The following is a 21003-nucleotide window of genomic DNA, read 5'->3' on the forward strand; positions in this document are numbered from 1 at the left end:
ACATTGACTAAACCATAGGATAAGAGGGGTACAACTTCACACAATTCCCACCACCAGAACTCTGTATCCCATCCCCTCCCCTGATAGGTTTCCTGTTCTTTAACTCTCTGGGCATATGGACCCAAGGTCATTGTGGGATGCAGAAGGTAGAAGGTCTGGCTTCTGTAATTGCTTCCCCATTGAACATGGGTACATGGGTGTTGACAGGTCAATCCGTACTCCCAGCCTGAGCAGACACATTTGTAGTGGTTATAGTAGGTGATTGTTAAATGCATGACATAATTTAGACTACAATCCCCTATCTCATCTACTTCTAATTTTATCCAGGATAAAAGAGCAAGAAATTAGATAGATCTCCAAGTATATGATGGAGAAAACGGAATATGGTCATGTTCACTATTCTTATTGCTTGTTCACTAGCATCCCTGTCTCAATCTTTAAAAAAGAAAAAAAAGAAAACTATCTTATGAATAAAAACTCTTTTAACTTCCTGCCTTCCAGGGTTGGTTTTTGTTGTTGTTGTTGTTTGTTTGTTTTTTACCCCTATAACATCCTCTTTCCCTTTAGCCTGAATAGAAAAAAATCGCTTCTGTAAGAGCACAGCCAATCCAATGGAATCCTTAGATTAGCCTCCTTGTCCTTTTGGTCAACACCATGTTCCACCTGCCATGTTTGTTTTTGTTCATATGTCTAATTTTTGTTTCTCTTTTTAATTTTTAAAATATTTTTGGTCTATAATTGCTTATGTTTCTCCAGATTTGCCATGCCACATTCTTCTGTGCTTTCTCTCCACTTTCACTCTTCTCATCAAAGTCCTCAGAAGCATTGGCTGTTCTTCATTTTCTTTCTTTCCCATTTACTCTTTGGTCCATTGTACCCAGACTTCTGAAGTTCACCACACTGACCAAACTGCCACAGATGTAATCATATGGTGATTTTTATCATTGGGTAATTTTAACATATGCTCCACTTTTTACTATGTTGGAATTCTCTATTACATACAACATTTCTTACAGTTCTCCTTGACTTTTGTAATACAGTTCTTCACTATCTCCTTAATGATCTTTCTCTACTTAGCCTATAAATATTAAGTCTTTTTAGGGACTTTTTTTGACCTTGGTTGGCTTCTAGTCACTGCTCATTTCTTCTCTGTTGGTATGCTTCTAGTTCTGCTTCTGGGATCCATTCTGTTACATTGCTCGATGTTGTGGTCTATTTACATGGTCATTCTGTTACATTGGCTTGGTTTCTCTCCCCCTGCCTCCGGGAGATTTTGGTTTAGTCATTGCTAGCTTCGCGCTTCTTCCTTCTCCCTGCCCCCTATCCTACGTACTTCCTTGGTTCCTGACACTGCCGCCAGAGGAGAGAGATGGAGGAGCACATTGTGTGGTGATTAGGTTGTTGGACTGCTTGCCCGCTCGTGAACAAAGATTCAACGGCGTTCTCAGCTCAGCCATGTGTCCCTGGTCGTCTGTTACCCCAGCACTTCTCCACATGGTCATGATGATCATTTTTATTGTTTGCTACATGACCATTTACATACTGCCTAGAATTTTCTCTTACTCTCCGGCTTAAATAATCAATTCTCAGGGGAAGAATTTGCTACAAAGTCCTCCATTTGCTTCACCTTTTACTTGTTGAAACCTGAACTTCTTAACATGTTTCTTAAGTTAGTTCTTCTGTCTTTTAGCCACCGCAGTGGATGATACCATTATGTAGTCACCTAGGTCAGAGTCATGGAATGTATTTATTCATACTTTCCTTTCCCCCACTTTATTGGGGTGGGAGGGTGCTGATAGTTTCTTGTATAAGGCAGTTGTTGACACTCACAGACAGCCTCTCGTCTCCCCATAACTAATATTTGCAAGACAGTCTCCCAACTTTGGTCCTTTTCCCACCATCATACATTTCATCCTTCCCCTCTTTCTCCATCTTTTTTTTTGGTACAACACATCACACCCAATCCAAGTAAAACATCCTGTTTCCCTTACTGTCTTTGCATCTAAGGTCTCACCTATGAGAGATCATTTGGCATTTGTCCTTCTCTTCCTGGCTCATCTTACTCAATATGATTCATTCATGTTCTGCCCAACATATGGCAAAAGGGATAATTGCCATTTTTAATGGCTGCATAGTACTCCATAATGTACCTATACCACCAACTTTCTTAGCCGCTTAGCCACTTATCTGTTCTTGAGAAGAACTCTCCTATCCATCAGGTGGGACTATAAATTGGTCTACCCCCTCTGAAAAACATCTTGGAAACTCATCAAAATGCTAGAAATAGATCTACCCTACAACCTAGCATTTCTTCTCCCATGGATTTATCCAAAGTAAGCAAAGATTCCCATCTAAATAAACTTATATACACTCGTGTTTATAGCAACATAACTTGTAATATAGCAGCATAATACTTGGGAACAGTTCTACATTTTTTAAATTGGGGTATGGTTAATGGTTTATAGTATAGACTTTTAACATATTGGCACGACCTCTCATCTCCCCTTGATAGGTGTGTGTGAGACACTTGCTCTCCCCACCTAGGACCTCATCCGTCTTCACACACCAGGTCCCCAACTTCAACCCATTTCTTAAACTTATGTTATTATCAGCACAGTTTGTTATAGCCCAAACTTGGATGCAACCCAGATGCTCAACAGATGAGTGGCTAGGAAATTCGTGGTACATAATCACAGTAGGATACTATGTGGCTGTTTAAAATGATAAGGCCACCTCGTTTGACATACATTAATCAGAACTTGTTGAGGGAAGCAAGCCAGAAAAAGAGAAAGACTAATATCAGATGATCTCATAGGTGGTATTTAATCATGCAATTACTTAACTGGTTTCCAGATTGACTTTTCACATCTCCTGTCTATTTCCTTTATCTCCCTCTGCTTTTTGGCTTCTACAGTAACTGCTTGGCTCATAGTCCTGACCCTCTGATAGAGGCACCATCTAGCTACATTTTCCCTGTCTCCTTGTGTCTTCAATTCTGCCTTTCACAGTGTCAGGATAATGTTGCATGGAATGAAACTAAGATCATTTGTCCTTCCTGAACAATATACTTTAGTGCTTGATTTATGCTCCCACTGTGGACAGCAATTATTTCTCAAACTTACTGCCATTGATAGATACGTGCATTTCAGACAAACTGAGTGCTGTCAATAGATACGTGCATTTCAGATATTCAGTGTGAATTTCTGCTTGGAGTGTACGGTTTACTGATAGTCACTTAATGTCATCACTGTGCAAGTTACACCTTGACTGCCATATTTTCTCAACCAATGTTAGAAGATTCTAGAGGTTATAGAGCTTAGTGATATATGCATGTGTATTTATGTGTATAAATGTATGTTTGTATATTACACTTACATGTACACATATATAAAGATACACATATATGCTACACACATATATTGATAAAGTATACTTGTATAATCATAAGTTCCTATGCATGTGTAAATGATTTATATATACTTACATTTGTGTATCAGGTATGTTTGTGTGTTAGTAAATCCCTTTTTAAAGGGATCTTACTTTATTCGAATCTGAGTTACAGTCACTTTACAAACTCTATGATTTTTGTTTGTTTATATGCCTTTTAAGAATATATATGTATATGTATATATTTATTTTTAATGACATAGAAAGATAAAGAGATGATAGAGATAGACCATGTCATAATTCATCTCTGGATTATGGTGGTGCTAGAGATTAAACCTTGGGACCTCAGAGGCATGAAAGTCTTTTGCAGAACGATTATGTTGGTGTGTCCTTACCCCATGTTTACATGACTTATAAGATCTTCTATGCTCTGACATCTACACAGTTCTTCATATTGAATTTCCTGCTTTATATTTTATCTAAGGGAGTATCAGACTACTTGTGTATCCTTAAATAAACAGTGTTTTCTTCTTATTATTAAGTCTGTGATTGTGTTCGACTTCTTTGGCATATGGAATTTTCTTGTCTTCTTCTATTCCCCTGATTTTGATTTATACTCAGGTTTTAAGAATTATTATCATCATCATCTATTCCAGCATGAGTTTATCTAACCAGGGTAGGCAAGACACATTACCCAGAGTAAAATTCTCTTTCTAGATAAGCCTGTTGCTTTGTGGTTGCTTACCTGTTGGACTTTATACCAGATATTGAACCACTGAAAGTTCTGCAATTTCTTCTCCATATCTTTCCAACATAACTTGTAACTGAAGGAGAAAATGATTCAATTTTGCTTTTTGTTCTATATACATTTTTATCTATTATTGAATATAGACAAAGAGAAACCGAGAGGGGAATGGGAGATAGAAAGGGAGAGAGACAAAAAAGACATTTGCAGCTTTACTTCCTCACTCATAAAGCTTTTCCCCTGCAGTTGGGAACCAGGGACTTGACCCTGGGTCTTTCCGCATTGTAATGTGAGCTATTAACCAGGTATGCCACCTCCTGGCTCCTCAGTTTTATTTTTCCCAATGAAGCTAAGGGACTTTGTAGCAGTTTGCCAAAGCAGTTTCTTTTATAGCCTTTTCTCTGTTCAGTTTTTGTGCTACTATTTTTAAATGTTATATATATATATATATATTTGCATCCTTTATTTAGTATTTAAAGTGAGAAAAACGACTATCTGGATTTTATGTGAAGAAATTTTAACTACAGAAAGTTAACACTTCTATTCCTTTGTATCTTAGGAGATTCATCTTTCCAGTTGCAGACTCAGGAGCCTAAAAGTTCTGAGAACACATTAAGTATGCAGGAAGATTCTGGGTGCGATTTATCAAATGAGCAGAGGATGGAACCTGCAGAGATACCCCAGCACTTTGTGCAGAGCTGTGCTCCCACACTCTTTCCACCACTCCCCATCATGAAAAGGCATAGCAGGACTCCAGGAAATCCTCTGTCATCTCACATGCAATTTCTGCAACATCTGCTTGAACTGAAATGCTTGACAGAATCTGGAAGTCTGAAAACAGACTTAAGCCAATTTGAAAATAACTTTTCCACAGTATCTGATTCTGTTCTTCAGTTGCTAGATGGCTTGATCACTTTTTACCATAAACCCAAATTTCCTTCCTCAAGCTTTTGGACAGAAGCTGTTGATACTTTAGCTAAACTGGTCAATGACTGTAACTTGTCTGATCATATTCTTAAAAAGTGTTACAAGAAGTTTGAGGAATTTGAGAAAACACTATTACAAGCTATTCTAAGGAACAGTCATATAAACCGGGTAAGTGATAAAGCTCTTCCATTCATGAAATAATGCCAGTAATTTTGGAGAACATTCCTGTTAGATAGTATTTATTTTGGTGTCTTGGATTTCCTAGTTGGATTTTTCTTGCTGCCACCAGCAACTCTTTTTTTTTAAAAAGATTTTCTTTCTTTTTTTTTAAATTTATTTTATTTTATTTATTTATTCCCTTTTATTGCCCTTGTTGTTTTATTGTTGTAGTTATTATTGTCGTTGTCATCGTTGTTGGATAGGACAGAGAGAAATGGAGAGAGGAGGGGAAGACAGAGAGGAGGAGAGAAAGATAGACACCTGCAGACCTGCTTCACCGCCTGTGAAGCGACTCCCCTGCAGCTGGGGAGCCGGGGCTCGAACCGGGATCCTTATGCCGGTCCTTGTGCTTTGTGCCACCTGCGCTTAACCTGCTGCTACAGCCCGACTCCCCACCAGCAACTCTTATGCCTCCTGTGTTCCCACCTTTGTTCTGTGATTATTATAAATGGGTCTCTACATATGTGTTTGTTTCAAATTTGAGTCTCTTCTTTGAATTACCTTCCAAATTTTATTTTTAAAATTTTATTTTATTAGTGATTTAATAATGATTGACATGATTGTGGGATAAAAGGGGTTTACTTCCATACAATTCCCACCACCAGATTCCTGTATCTCTTACCTCCATTGGAAGGTTCTCTATTCTTTATCCCCCTCGCAATATGGATCAAAGTTCTTTATGGGGTGCAGAAGGTGGGAGATCTGACTTCTGAAATTACTTCTGTGCTGGATATTGGCATTGGCAGGTCAATCTGTACCCCCCCCCCCAGCCTGTTTCTATCTTTCCCTAGTGCGGGAGGGCGCCTGGGAGGTTATGTTCCAGAACATATTGGTGAATTTGTCTGCCTAGGGAATTCAGGTTGGCGTCATGGTAGCATCTGCAACATGGGGGCTGAAAAGCATTAAGATACAAAGCAGAAAAAAATGTTTAATAATTAGGAACCTAAAGGTAAGCGTATTATAACACCTGACCAATTTCAGTTGGCATCTTTCTTTTCTCCTCCTCTCTTGCTTTCTCCCACCCTCATTACTTCTTATTGCTTAAGAACCTCAATATTTTTCAAGTAGCCACCAATACTTGTAAACTCTCAATTTATTACTACTATTTGTTAATTTATTTTATGATGAATTGCCTGTATTAAATCAAATCTGCTTTTATTCTGGTATTGATTATCAAATGCCTGGAGGCCAAAGAGTATTTTTTGTTTCTCTTTCATAATTTCTCTTATGGGTGGCATAATACCCAAAGACCCCACCTGCAGATGCAGGATAATTGAATAAAGTCGCTGAAGAATACATAAAATATTGTTTTGGGGTTAAGCACACATGGCTCAAAGCGCAAGGATCGGCTTAAGGATACTGGTATGAAGTTCCAGAGGTGGGGCTATGGAGAAGCAGCAGCTGTGATTCCCTCCTCTCCTCTTCCTGTTCATTGAGGAATACCAAAGGAGATCATTTGGGACTGCAACAAGACAGGAATAGAATGACTTTAGGAACCCATCAAATCACCAGCAAGTGCAGACACGTGTGGCTTATGGACAGAAAGGAACCCAGAGAGAGATTAAGTGGCTGGTAACAGTTTGGCAGTCTACCAGTTGAGACACCACCTCCAGTCTGTTTCACCAACAAGGAGACTATTGAAGGGAGAAGAGGACTCCCCTAAGGCTCACCAAATGCAGCTGTGGTTCTCCATTGCTACTGCCCTCAGAAGCTGGAGCAGCAGTGGGGAGGCCCTGTGCTGACACCAGGGGACAAAGAACTAATGAAGAAATTCAGGAGAAGATTTATATCTCAGTGGCCTAGCAGTGGGGCTGTGAGAGTCTCGTAGCATAACCATTGGAATATCTCTTCCCCATCCTGATTTATCTCTTGGTCAGCTGTGGGAGATTAAGCTAAGAAGCCTAATTATAGTTTAAAAGCCCACAGGCTCCCATAGACTACAGGGAAGGAAAAGAACAAAAGAAGCATTTAAAGCCACTGTGCTCCAACTGAGGGATTAAAATAATATTGAAACTACTGTCAATTTCCACAACTGTGAACCCTTTAATTACATTACTTAGACACAAGTCAATCCAGGCAAGAGTGATCAGTAATTTGAAAAGTAGTGAGAGGGGAGCCTCATAATATATTATATAGAATGGTTAAAACAACAAGAAGAAATATTGGAAAAATAAACCAGGACAAGAGTTCAGCTAAAAGCCGCCCAATGGTTGAACCACAAAATAATGTGGTCAACTTCCAAATAATAGTCAAGGAAATAATCACAGGAGTGAGTAAAGAGTTTGAAAGAATTGTCATCAGAAATGCAGAAACAACCAATGAGACTCTGGAAGAAACCACTACTTATCTCAAGGTTATTAGAGTGCTGAAAGCTGAAATAGCTGAGCTAAAAACACAACTAGATGAACAAGCTAAAATAGTATCAGACCTGGGTAACAAAATAGATGAACTCCAGAATACAGTATAGGGGAGAGAGAATAGAATAACTGAGGCTGAAGACAGAATTAGTAAGATCTGTTGTTCAGACTAGATGGAGGCATAAAAACCTTCTCAGACAAGCAATAGTTGAAAGAATCAACTATCACCAACCCTGCCCTGAAAGAAGTTCTAAAAGTTCTCCTATAAAGAGTCAGACCACCATAAACATTCCATATATAAGAACACTCTAAAAATTTACAAGAATGGCATTAAAATATCTTCAGTCTTTGATATCAATAAATGTCAGTGGCCTGACTTCACCTATTAAAAGGCACAGAGTAGGAAGATGGATCAGAAAACACAACCTAACAATATAGTGTCTACAGGAAACCCACCTAACTCAACAAGACAAACACAGACTCAAAGTGAAAAGATGGAAAACTATCATACAGTCCAATGGCCCACAAAAAAGTGCAGGAATAGCTATCCTTATATCTGACATGATAGACTTTAAAATCAATAAAATTAAAAAAGATAGAGATGGACACTAATTGCTTTGAGGATCAGTCAATCAAAAGAACTTAATAATTATTAGTATCTATGCACCCAGTGAGAAGCCATCTAAATACATCAAACATCTACTGAAAGACCTACAGCAGTATATTGACAGCAACACAGTCATACTAGGGAACTTCAACACCCCACTCTCTCAACTTAACAGATCACCCAGGCAGAAAATCAATAAATAAATGAGGGAGCTAAATAAGGAGATAGATACACTAGAAATATTGGACATTTTCAGAGTCATTCATCCCAAGAAACTGGAATACACATTTTACTCAAGTCCACATGGATCATTCTCAAGGCTAGAACATATGTTAGGCCACAAAGACAGCATCAGCAAATTCAAGAGCATTGAAATTATCCCAAGCATCTTCTCAGACCACAGTGGAATTAAACTAACACTTAACAATCAACAAAAGATTAGTAAGAGTCCCAAAATGTGGAAGCTCAACAGTGCACGACTTAACAACTACTGGGTCAAAGAGGAAATAAAGGAAGAAATCAAAATGTTTTGAAAGTCCAATGAAAATGAAGACAGAAGCCTATCAAAATATGTGGGACACAGCTAAGGCAGTACTGAGAGGGAAGTTCATAGCCATACAAGCACACATTAGAAAACAATAAAAAGCACAAATAAACAGCCTGATTGCACATCTTAAAGACCTAGAAGAAGAAGAACAAAGGAAGCCTAACACAACCAGAAGGACAGAATCACTAAAGTTAGGGCAGAAATCAGTAACATTGAAAATAAGAAAACCATACAAAAGATCAATGAAAGTAAATGTTGGTTCTTCGATAGAGTGAACAAAATCGACCAACCTTTAGCCAGAGTCACAAAATAAAAAAGGGAGAAGACCCAAATAAATCAGATAGTAAATGAAAGAGGAGATATCACAACAGACACTGCAGAAATTCAGCATATCATGCGGGACTTCTATAAACAACTATATGCCACCAAGCTAGAGAACTTGGAAGAAGTGGATGATTTCCTAGATACCTACGAAGTTCCAAAATTAAGTAAACAGGAACTAGGTAGCATGAACAGGCCCATTACAGCTAATGAAATTGAAACATTTATCAAAAACCTTCCCAAAAATAAAAGTCCTGAACCAGATGGTTTAAGAATTGAATTCTACAAAACCTTCAAAGAATAACTAATACCTCTACTTTTATTTTTTTTTATTTTTTTTATTTAAGAAAGTATTAATTAACAAAACCATAGGGTAGGAGGGGTACAATTCCAAACAATTCCCACCACCCTCTACTTTTAAAAGTCTTCCAGAAGATTGAAGACACTGGAATATTCCTTTCCAGCTTCTATGAAGCCAACATCACTTTGATACCAAAGCAGACAGGGACACAACCAAAAAAGAAAACTATAGACCAATATATCTGATGAACATAGATGGAAAAATATTGAGCAAATTTCTAGCCAACAGGATACAGCATTACATTAAAAAGATTGTTCATCATGACCAAGTGGGGTTTATCCCAGGGATGCAAGGTTGGTGTAATATACGTAAATCAATCAACGTGATCTACCACATCACTAAAAGCAAGGCCAAAAACCACATGGTCATATCAATAGACGCAGAGAAAGCCTTTGACAAAATACAACATCCCTTTATGATCAAAACACTACAAAAAATGGGAATAGATGGAAAATTCCTGAAGATAGTGGAGTCTATATATAGCAAACCTATAGCCAACATCATACTCAATGGTGAAAAACTGGAAGCATTTCCCCTCAGATCAGGTACTAGACAAGGCTGTCCACTATCACCATTACTATTCAACATAGTGTTAGAAGTTCTTGCCATAGCAATCAGGCAGGAGCAAGGAATTAAAGACATACAGATTGGAAGAGAAGAAGTCAAACTCTCCCTATTTTCAGATGACATAATAGTATACATAGAAAAACCTAAGGAATCCAGCAAGAACTTTTTTGAAATCATCAGGCAGTACAGTAAGGTGTCAGGCTACAAAATTAACATTCAAAAGTCAGTGGCATTCCTGTCTGCAAACACTAAGAAGTTGAAACCAATTACTTTTACTACAGCAACAAAACAATAAAATATCTAGGAATAAACCTAACCAAAGAAGTGAAAGATTTGTAAACTGGAAATTATGAGTCACGACTCAAGGAGGCATCACAATCCCAGCTCTCAAATTGTATTATTCTCATCAAAATTTCTTGGTACTGAACATGAATAGACACACTGACCAGTGGAATAGAATTGAGAGCCCAGAATTAAGCTCCCACACCTATGGACATGTAATCTTTGACAAAGGTGTCCAGACTATTAAATGGGGAAAGTAGAGTCTCTTCAACAAATGGTGTTGGAAAAAATGGGTTGAAATATGCAGAAGAATGAAACTGAACCACTATATTTCACCAAAAACAAAAGTAAATTCCAAGTGGATAAAGGGCTTGGATGTTAGGCCAGAAACTATCAGATACTTAGAGGAAACTATTGACAAAAATCTTTTACGCATAAATTTTAAAGACATCTTCAATGAAACGAATCCAATTACAAAGAAGACTAAAGCAAGCACAAACCTATTGGTCTACATCAAATTAAAAAGCTTCTGCACAGTAAAGGAAACCACTACTCAAACTGAGTGACCCCTCACAGAATGGGAGAAGATCTTTACATGTCATACATCAGATAAGAGTTTACAAACCAAAGTATATAAAGAGCTTGCCAAACTCAACAACAAGAAAACTAATAACCCCATCCAAAAATGGGGAGAGGACATGGACAGAATATTCACCACAGAAGAGATCCAAAAGCCAAGAAACACATGAAAAGATGTTCCACGTCTTTGCTTGTCAGAGAAATGCAAATAAAGACAACAATGAGATGCCACTTCACTCCTGTGAGAATGTCATGCATCTGAAAAGGTAGTAGCCAAAAGTATCAGCAAATGCTGGAGAGGTTGTGGGGTCAAAAGAACCCTCCTGTACTGCTGGTGGTAATGTAAATTGGTCCAACTTTTGCAGAGAACAACCTGTAGAACTCTCAGGAGGCTAGAAATGGACCTACCCTATGATCCTGCAATTCCTCTCCTGGGGATATATCCTAAGGAACCCAACACACCCATCCAAAAAGATCTGTGTACACATACGTTCTTAGCAGTACAATTTGTATTAGCCAAAATCTGGAAGCAACCCAGGTGACCAACAACAGATGAGTGGCTGAGCAAGTTGTGGTCTATATACATAATGGAATACTACTCAGCTATTAAAAACGGTGACTTCACTGTTTTCAGCGGATCTTGGATGGACCTTGAGAAATTCATGTTAAGTGAAATAAGTCAGAAACGGAAGGATGAATATGGGATGACCTCACTCTCTGGCAGATGTTGAAAAACAAGATCAGAAGCGAAAACACAAGTAGAACCTGAACTGGAATTGGCGTATTGCACCAAAGTAAAAGACTCTCGAGTGGGTGTGGGGGAGCATACAGGTCCAAAAAGGATGACAGAGGACTAGTGGGGGTTGTATTGTTATATGGAAAACTGGGAAATGTTATGTATGTACAAACTATTGTGTTTACTGTCAAATGTAAAACATTAATTCCCCAATAAAGGAATTAAAAAAAAATAATGGTTTTATTCTGCCCTTTTATATTTGTGTAACGTGACCCAGAAAAGCTGACTTAGAGATTCTTTTTTCCTTTTACCAGAGACTTTGAGGTAACTTGATGTTATTTTGTCCTTTGGCTCTTCAGACTTAATGGGAGATTTCTTTATTGTACTACTTTTTTTTTTTTAATCATCCTCACTATCTGATCTTTTGTAAGACTTTACACTTTCATCCTTTTTAATTGTCTACTAAAAATATCACAGAGGAGAATAAAAGGTCTGCTTAACTTATTAACTGTATTTCACAGTAGGGAAAATTCTATTGATCCTTGTTCCTTTTGATATATCAATGTTGAATCTCTGTCTTCAGTGTCATTACCTAGTGCTCAACATTTATATATGGTATTTCAAATTTCAAAACCAACAGAATTTTAACTAATAACCTAGTTGTTTGTACATACATCTCTTCTTTCCTACTCTAATGGTATTATTTGATCAATATTATTGAAAACTTTAGTCAGAAAGCTTTCAATAATACTACTAAAGCTTTCAATAATATTGATACTGGTATTTGTAAAAGTTACTGCATTTCCTGTGTAGAATACTGAAATCTGTTTTCTAACGAATTAGGTACTAATTGTAGTAACAAAGAGATAAGATGTATTTCTAAAAGATCAATGCATCTCTTAAGTACTTGGTATCCCCCAAACTTTCTGTATGTTTCTATTTTATTTATTTCTTTAAAATTCTTTTAAACAAATATTCTGTGAATTAGAAGCTCCCAGACACTGACATTCTGTCTCATTCAAGGACTAAATGAAGATGACACAAAAGTACTTTAACAACTGCATGGAAGCAGGAGTGTCTAGAAACTTATGATAATACAGATGGATCTGAAATAATATGTTTCATGCTATTTGTCTTGGTAGCAGCCATTGTTGACTAACTGGTAAATAGTGAAAGAAGGAGTGCAAACTACCTTTAGTCTTCTTGGATAGGTAATTGTTGCATTACGAGGAAGTAGAATCATAAATTGCCCGCTTCATCTACTGTCAGGATGATGATCTTTTTTTTTTTTTTTCATTTTTATTTATAAAAAGGAAACACTGACAAAAAAAAAAACATAGGATAAGAGGGGTACAACTCCATACAATTCCCACCACCAGAACTCCGTATCCCATGATTCTTAAGTAAGTTTAAGTGACATTCTCTCTGGGAGTCATTTTTTTCCTCATCAACAGAAGGATCTTAGACTAAGTCATTCGGCTGTTTCTGTTGTCAGCATCAGCATCTTTGTTGCTAACAGTATTCTCTTTTAGATATGTTCATACTGCTTAATTACTTATTGAAGGATAATTATTATTTCAAAAGCAATTCTAAGCAACACTGTAGTAGAACCTAAACCTTTCAGAATTGCCTCATTATGCATTAACATTTGTATATACCACATTAATGTCACCATTACAAGTTAAATTCTCCCCACTTACCAGATTAAACCATACTTTAACCCTTCTTTTCTGGTAGTTGGTAATTTGGTGTTATAGTCTAAAAGTTCATTTGTTTGTCATGACTTCTATGTACCATATATAAATAATACAATGCTGCTTTTTCTGCTCGCGGATTGAGTTAGCATAATGCTCTTTAGGTCTAGACATTAGTTGTAGATCGCAGAACTTCATCTTTTTATAACTGAATAGTTATCCACTATGTATATATGTTGTATTTAACTAAAAAAAGGGGGGGTTGGTGGGAGCTGGGAACTGGGAACTGGTTTAAACAATACAAGGTTTTTAGGGTGAAACAAGTAAAGGGCAAAATAAGCACTTATCATCAAGGGTTAAGAGTACACTAGGTCTATAAAGTCTGAATATCCCATAAGATAAGCAATTACCAATTCTGGTAAAGGTTGCTCATGGCAGTAGAGAGGTCTAAAAGTTTACCAGCTAGTAGAGTCACACACATTCAGTTCCCAGGGGGAGTAGCCATGGCTGGGAGCTATTCTGGGATGCTTCTGACCAGGAGAAGAAGCAGCAGCCAGAAAAAGCCACGTGCTTTTCCTTGCTTTTATACATTTTATACATTATTTATACATTTTATACATTTATACATTTTATACATTTTATACATTTGCTTTTATACATTTTATACATTTTCCTTGCTTTTATACATTCCCTTCTCTGAAGCACTTCCTTAGGGTGAGGTCATTTGTATGTTAATAGTCCCAAACTCCTGCTGGGGTCACCCCATATATATACCACATCTTCTTTATTAGGCCTTTTGTTCATGAACACAAAGTGGGTTGACATTTTTGGCTAGTGAAAATAATGCTACAGTGAACACCAGAAGTCTCTATTTATTCAATTTAGTGATTTTTATAATCTTCAGGTAGATACTGAGATACAGGGTAAGTGGATTGTATAAAATTACTGTTTTCAGTTTTTGGTTTTTGGTTTTTTTTTTTTAAAGAATCTCCATGCTTTTCTAGCAATTGACTGTTGCAATTTACATTCTTACCAAACAAGTACAAAGATCTCTCACTTCTTTCTTTTTTTTAAACCACTTTATGTTATTGTAAATCGCTGGATATGATTAACAGGATAGCTAGTGACACATGGGGACAGTCTCAGATCTGTCATAGGTATCTACATCTCTCCCACTTTCTACACATTCTCTAACATTTTTTTAATGAGTCATAGCATTTTCTGAGGTCTCCATGTTGGAAGAAACTAGGAAGTCTATTTTAGGTTTATTCCAAGGAGCCTACTTCCTGACACTATGTTTTTGAAGGTTCTTTTCTCCATTGCATACTCTTGGCTCCATTGTTATAATCTTGTTGTCTATATATGTGTGAACGTTCATCTGGGTTCTCAATCCTGAGTCATTTACCTCTGTTATTTTATTCCAATACCATGCTGTTTTAATTAATATTATGGTCTCCTTTGAAGTCAGAAAAAAATGCAGCAATGACTATGGATTACATTCCCATTTCTTTATGTCTTGTTCTATTTCATTCAACAATCTCAGTTTTCAGTGTCTTTCACCACTTAAGGCAAGTGTATTCTAAGATACTTATTATTATTTTTTTAGTATTATATTTGTGATTAATAGTGGGTTACAAGACTGTTAAGATTACAGTATATAGTTCTTTTTTTAAAAAATTATTTATAAAATGGAAACACTGACAATACCATAGGGTAAGAGGGGTACAACTCCACACAATTCCCACCACCCGAACTTCATATCCCATACCCTTCACTGATAGCTTTTCTATACTTTAACCCTCTGGGAGTTTGGACCCAGGGTCATTATGGGGTGCAGAAGGTTGAAGGTCTGGCTTCTGTAATTGCTTCCCTGCTGAACATGGGCATTGGCAAGTCGATGCATACTCCCAGCCTGTCTCTCTCTTTCTCTGGTGGGGCGGGGCTCTGGGAAATGGGGCACCAAGATACATTGGTGAGGTTGTCTGCCCTGGGAAGTCTGGTTGGTATCATGGTTGCGCCTGGAACCTGGTGGCTGAAAAAGAGTTAAGATATAAAGCAGAACAAATTATTGACTAATCATGAAACTAAAGGCTGGAGTATTGCAGATGAAGATTTGGGGGTCTCCTTTTTGGAAATAGCTAATAGGTCTGTTTTAGTTATAATCCAAAGGGCCCATGACTTTACTAGTTTTTGCCTGAGTCTCACAACTTATGTATGGGGAGATTATGTCATAGTTGGAAAAAAGAATAGAAAGCTGGTTCAGGGAGGAGAGTAGCTCCGAAATATGGGAAAAGTATATAAATATTGTTGACTCTCATCCCCATCGATTTGATCTGGGGCCCATATTCAGCACATGAGCCTATGTAACCTCTGTATCCCTATAGGTCGAAGTTTAACAGTGGGCTCAAATTATTAATATATTTCTAATAATGACTTGGTCTTTGAAATGTTGACTCTCCTAAAAGCTTAGACCAGGGAGAAAAGAAGCAACCAGTGGCATTACTTTATAAGATACAACTATATATAAATAACATCAAAGGACATAAATTATGGTGAAGTCATGTATAATACAGCAAATACTAAAAACGGGATATTCAAAGTTAACCCGCTTGCCAAGTAATTTGATTATAGCTGTAGCTATCTATTGTCTTCATAAGCCCTAAGACTGCAGGAACCTCCCTCTATAAAACCCATATTTCTCCCAGTCCTGGAACCTCTGGGTGGGACTCATTTTTTAAAAATTTTTATTTATAAAAAGGAAACACTGGCAAAAACCATAGTATAAGAAGGGTACAACAACACACAATTCCCACCACCAGAAATCTGTATCCCATCCCATCCCCTAGTAGCTTTCCTATTCTTTATTCCTCTGGGAGTATGGACCCAGGGTCATTATGGGGTGCAGAAGGTGGAAGGTCTGGCTTCTGTAAGTGCTTCCCCACTGAACTTGGGCTTTGACAGGTCAATCTATACTTTCAGCCTGTCTCTCTCTTTCCCTGTGTGGTGAGGTTCTGGGGAATCGGAGCTCCAGGACACATTGGTGGAGTTGGCTATTCAGGGAAGTCTGGTTGGCATCATGGTAGCCTCTGGAACCTGTGGCTGAAAAGAGAGTTAACATACAAGCCAAACAAATTGTTTATTAATCATGGACCTTAAAGGCTGGAATAGTGCAGATGAAGAGTTGGGGGGGGGTCTCCATTTTGTTTTGTAGATAGCTACCAGGCATATTTTAGTTATATCCCAAAGGGCCTGTGGCTATACTAGTTATTTTTTTTCCCCTGAGTCTGAAATCTGATATGCAGGTGGAATCAAGTTATTGTCTAGGGAGATGATGTCATGGCTGGAAAAAGGACCAGAAAGCTGGATCAAGGAAGAGAGTATCCCCCAAATATAAAAGATGTATACATATTGTTGATTGTGAACCCCATCAATCTGATCTGATCTGAGGCCCATATTCAGCTTAGGGGTATATATGACCTCTACATCCCTCTAGATCTGAGTTCATATTCTATGGTCATGAATAGGAATATTCCAAGCTGCCTCAGTTTCATGACCCATCTTTTTCAGGAGGAATATAGAGTATGTTGTCCAGCCTCCATTTGGAGGATGGAACATTCTCTACAGTTGTTGATCCAAGTTGAGGGCAAGGTCCTATGGGGGCCCACAAAGGGGTCTATTGTGTTGTTCCTGATAGAGATAACCAGTAACAATGGAGAGAAGGATTTATTTAAGTTCTAGGGCCATCATTTCTGTTTGGGAATCTCAGGACTCCCCGACTAGGGTCCCAGCTGATGGGGTGGCCTGATAGTGACTAAAGAGTCATCGTTAACGTATGCCAGTCTCTCACCCTTATTCACCCTTTGCAGTCCTTGCTTTGATAAGGTTAGCTTTGGAGTGAGGGAAGTATAATAGGAAGTAGGTGAGGAGTATATCTAATTCTAAGTAGACACTATTTCATTAGGAACTTTATGGTGTCTTTTTAGGTGTTTCTGCTGCTTGCTGCATGTACTGACTCACTGCAGACTATTGTGTACTTTTGCTTTCAGGTATATATTTTGCCCTAATTTATGGATACATGTGAACATATGCCCTATCTCATGGGACCTGGTCTATATCTAGGTTTTGGGACTTTGTTAAGAAGTGAACTACCTGAAATGGAATTAGAGAATCCTATGAAAGGAAAGGTCTTACCAGAGTAATGAGTCTGAAGGGTTGGCATTCCACTCCTGACGTCTCTGGACACAGTCTGAAGTGAAGCATGCTGAGGTGGTAATTGCTGCGTTGATTAGGTTGGGATCAGCAGATGCAGTATCAGTTGGTATGAATTGAGAGTAGCATGCAGGAACGTGAGCCCCACCCACTTAGTAGGTAGGTATCTCAGTGTAGTTTTAATTTGCATTCTCCTACAGATATTTAAATTGAAGCACTTCTTCATGGGCCTGTGAGCATGTGTAGCTCTTCTTTAGAAAACTGTTTAATTCTTTGGCCTACTTACTTTATTGGGTTTTATTTTGTTGTTATGGCTTTTGTTGAGTTGTGGAATTCTATATAGATGTTTGCTATCAGTCACTGTGATGTACATATATCTTCTATTTATTGGGCTGCCTTATTACGTTTGTGTAGTTCTATTTATTTTACTTATTTATTTATTTTTCCTTTTATTTCATTGGATATGACAATGAAATTAAGAAGGGAGGGTGAAGATAGGGAGAGAGACACAGCAACATCTTCAGTACTTGGTTCATTGCTCATGAAGTTTCCCCTTTGCAGATCGGGAGCAGGGGCTGGAACTCCTGTCCTTGCCCTTGCTGCTAACATGTGCACCATTGCCTGGCCCCCTACACGTAGTTTGCTTCCTACATGTAGCTTTTTAGTTTGATGTAATACCATTTATTACTCTTCAGCCTTTCTTCGGGTTGTATGTTTCCTGGAAACAGAATAAATGGACCTTGCTCTTTAGTCAATTCCGTCATTATACATATTTTAGTTTGTAAATTTAAGCCATTCATTTTTAGTGTGATTATTGATGTGTCGTTTACTTATAGACATTCTGATTTCTGTTTTGCATTCTTATTCTATCTTTTCCCGTTTGTTTTTACTTGTTACTTTGTGTGGATAGTTTTTTATATTGGTCTTGCTTACGGTGTATATGTTTCCTTTGTTTTTTTTTTTTTTTTGGTTATGTCTTATTTTCTTTCACCTGGATAATTTCTTGTTTTCCCTGTTTCACCTCACTGATTATTTTCATAATGCTATCACTATTAATTACTTATTGAGTTCTTAACATCTTAACTCTGTTAACATTTTATTGAAAACTTCATGGGTTCAAGTCCCCATCTCCCACTTGCAGGGAGGATGCTTCATGAGCCCGAAACAGGTCTACAGGTGCCTATTTCTCTCCTTTTTAATCTCCCCCCTCCTTTCTCAATTTCTCTCTGTCACATCCAATAAAATGGAAAAAAAAAAAGATAACTACTGGGAGCAGTTGATTCGTAGTATCATCATGGAGCCTCAGGGATCCTGGAGGCAAAGACCCCCCCCCCCCAGAAAAAACACATAAAATTTCAATTTGTAGCATTTGTGGGAGTGTCTTGGAGAACAGAACAAGTTTATTGCTTGTATTGGGTCCTATATTTGATCAGTAACATTGCTTTTGATGGCGTGATGTGCCAGTACCTCATAAAATAAAGAAATGCAAGTTAAATCTCTACCTTCTCTTCTTGAGCTCCTTGATTTGCTTATCTGAGTGTTTTTCATATCTCTTTGAGTTCCTGAATGATAATCATTTTGAATTCTCTATCCTTTAAGATATAACCTTTTATGTCTCTTTGGGGAGATTTATCTTTCTTTCTTTGTGATGTCATTATTACTTTGCTTGCTTGTTTGTTTTCTGTTACCCATTTGGAAATCAGCAATAGGGCTGAGCTGCCTTGTTTTTACTTTTACAGCAGGTGGTGCCATAGTTTTATTAGTATTTATCTTTTGATGACTTCTGGCTGCTCTATATAGTCAGGAAATTAATAGCTGCTGTTGGGTCAGCAAGGTGGGGAAATTCACAGAGGAGTTAATTTACTGTCCAAAGGTGTTGAAAGGGTGTAGTCTGGCTTCTTTGTGTGACATCTCTGGTAACTTTCCTCTTTAGGGTACTATATATGGGGCTCTCGTCTATGTCCATTGTAAGTAAAGTTCACAATACATGTATACATTTTTGAATTATGATCTAAATTTTGTATTGGCTAGAATCAGAGAGAAATAAGAGGAGAAAGGGGGAGGCAGATATATATATAGACAGACACCCGCAGTACCGTTTCACCACTTGTGAAACTTCCCCTCTGCAGATGAGGACCAGGGGTTTGAACTCAGGCTATTGTGCATGGTAACATGTGCCCTCAACCAGGTGTGCCACTGCCCACCCCTTTCTATCCTTTAAAAATTCATACTCTGGTGGTGAAGTGGATGGACTAAAGAAGTTTCAGATGAATCAGCAATCTGATAAGAGGCTACGACGAGAAGCCAGACAGGGAGTGACAGGTATATAAACCACAACAAAATAAGTTTTATCTGCACATATCCTAGGATCTGGGCCAGTTTGTGCCACATCTGATGATTTGGGAGGTAAAGAAAGATGAGGGCATGTTTCTCCGGCCTCCTCCTTCTCATCTAGAGTTTGGAAATGCTAATGACAGCCATGCCATTCTCAGTAATAGTGTAAAAAAAAATGCTGAGTGCTTTGGAGCATTCTAACGGATTTACAGGACAGTACACATTCTTCACTATAGGCCTTAAGTCTTGTTTCTGTCTAGCCCCTATCCACTCACTTGGCATTCTCTTCTTCCATTCCCATCAGACAGCATGATTTGTAGATTTCCAAGTGCTCTCATTCCTCCCCTCAGTGTCTCAGTACAGGTAAGACAGTTCCTAGGCCTAGAATATGCATTTGCCATTCGGCTAATGTTGCTTCTCCATACAACCTGAGCTCTAGGATTTGCTCTTCCAAGGAGGCTTCTTTCCTACCTAATTTCTGCCCCCATTTCCCTTTTCTTTTCTTTTCTTTTCTTTTCTTTTCTTTTCTTTTCTTTTCTTTTCTTTCCTTTCCTTTCCTTTTCTTTTCTTTCCTTTTCTTCCTTTCTTCCTTTCTTTCTTTCTTTCTTTTATTTTTTTTTTGCCTTCGGGGTTGTTGCTAGGGTGTGGTGCCTGCACTACCAATCCACTGCTCCTGGAGGCCATTTTTTCCCTTTTGTTGCCCTTGTTGTTTATTGTTGCTATAACTATTATTATTGTCATTGTTGTTGGAAAAGACAGAGAGAAATTGAGAGAGGAGGGGAAGACAGAGGGGGGAGAGAAAGATAGACACCTGCAGACCTGCTTTACCACTTGTGAAGTGACTACCCTGCAGGTGGAGATCCGCGGCTCAAACTGAGGTCCTTAGCCTGGTCCTTGACCTTTGTGCCATGCCACTTGCACCTAATCCGCTGTGCTACCACCCGCCTCCCCCCCCCCATTTCCTTTTTCTAATTGACTCACCCTTCAGTAAATTCACACAGTACACATCCCCTATAAGGTAGCTATGGACATACCTTCATCTTCCACTAGAATCCATTCTCTTTTTTGTGGTTATATACTTGCTGGAATCAATTTAGATCCGTAGTGCTCAAGGCAGTGCTCACAGATGTG

The 21003-nt window shown here is 38.1% G+C and overlaps 1 protein-coding gene across 4 annotated transcripts in view; it reads left to right on the top strand.

The window, feature by feature from the left end:
• MEI4 (meiotic double-stranded break formation protein 4) overlaps positions 1-21003 on the top strand; it is a 250338-nt gene that overhangs the window by 72553 nt on the left and 156782 nt on the right. For all 4 annotated transcript variants that reach the window (XM_060205419.1, XM_060205418.1, XM_060205417.1 and 1 more), the window contains one exon: positions 4692-5227. In XM_060205419.1, coding sequence (XP_060061402.1) covers positions 4692-5227 — 536 coding nt within the window. The remainder of the gene's footprint in view (positions 1-4691; positions 5228-21003) is intronic.

The sequence above is a fragment of the Erinaceus europaeus genome, chromosome 13 (assembly GCF_950295315.1).
Source record: "Erinaceus europaeus chromosome 13, mEriEur2.1, whole genome shotgun sequence".
Lineage (NCBI taxonomy): Eukaryota > Metazoa > Chordata > Mammalia > Eulipotyphla > Erinaceidae > Erinaceus > Erinaceus europaeus.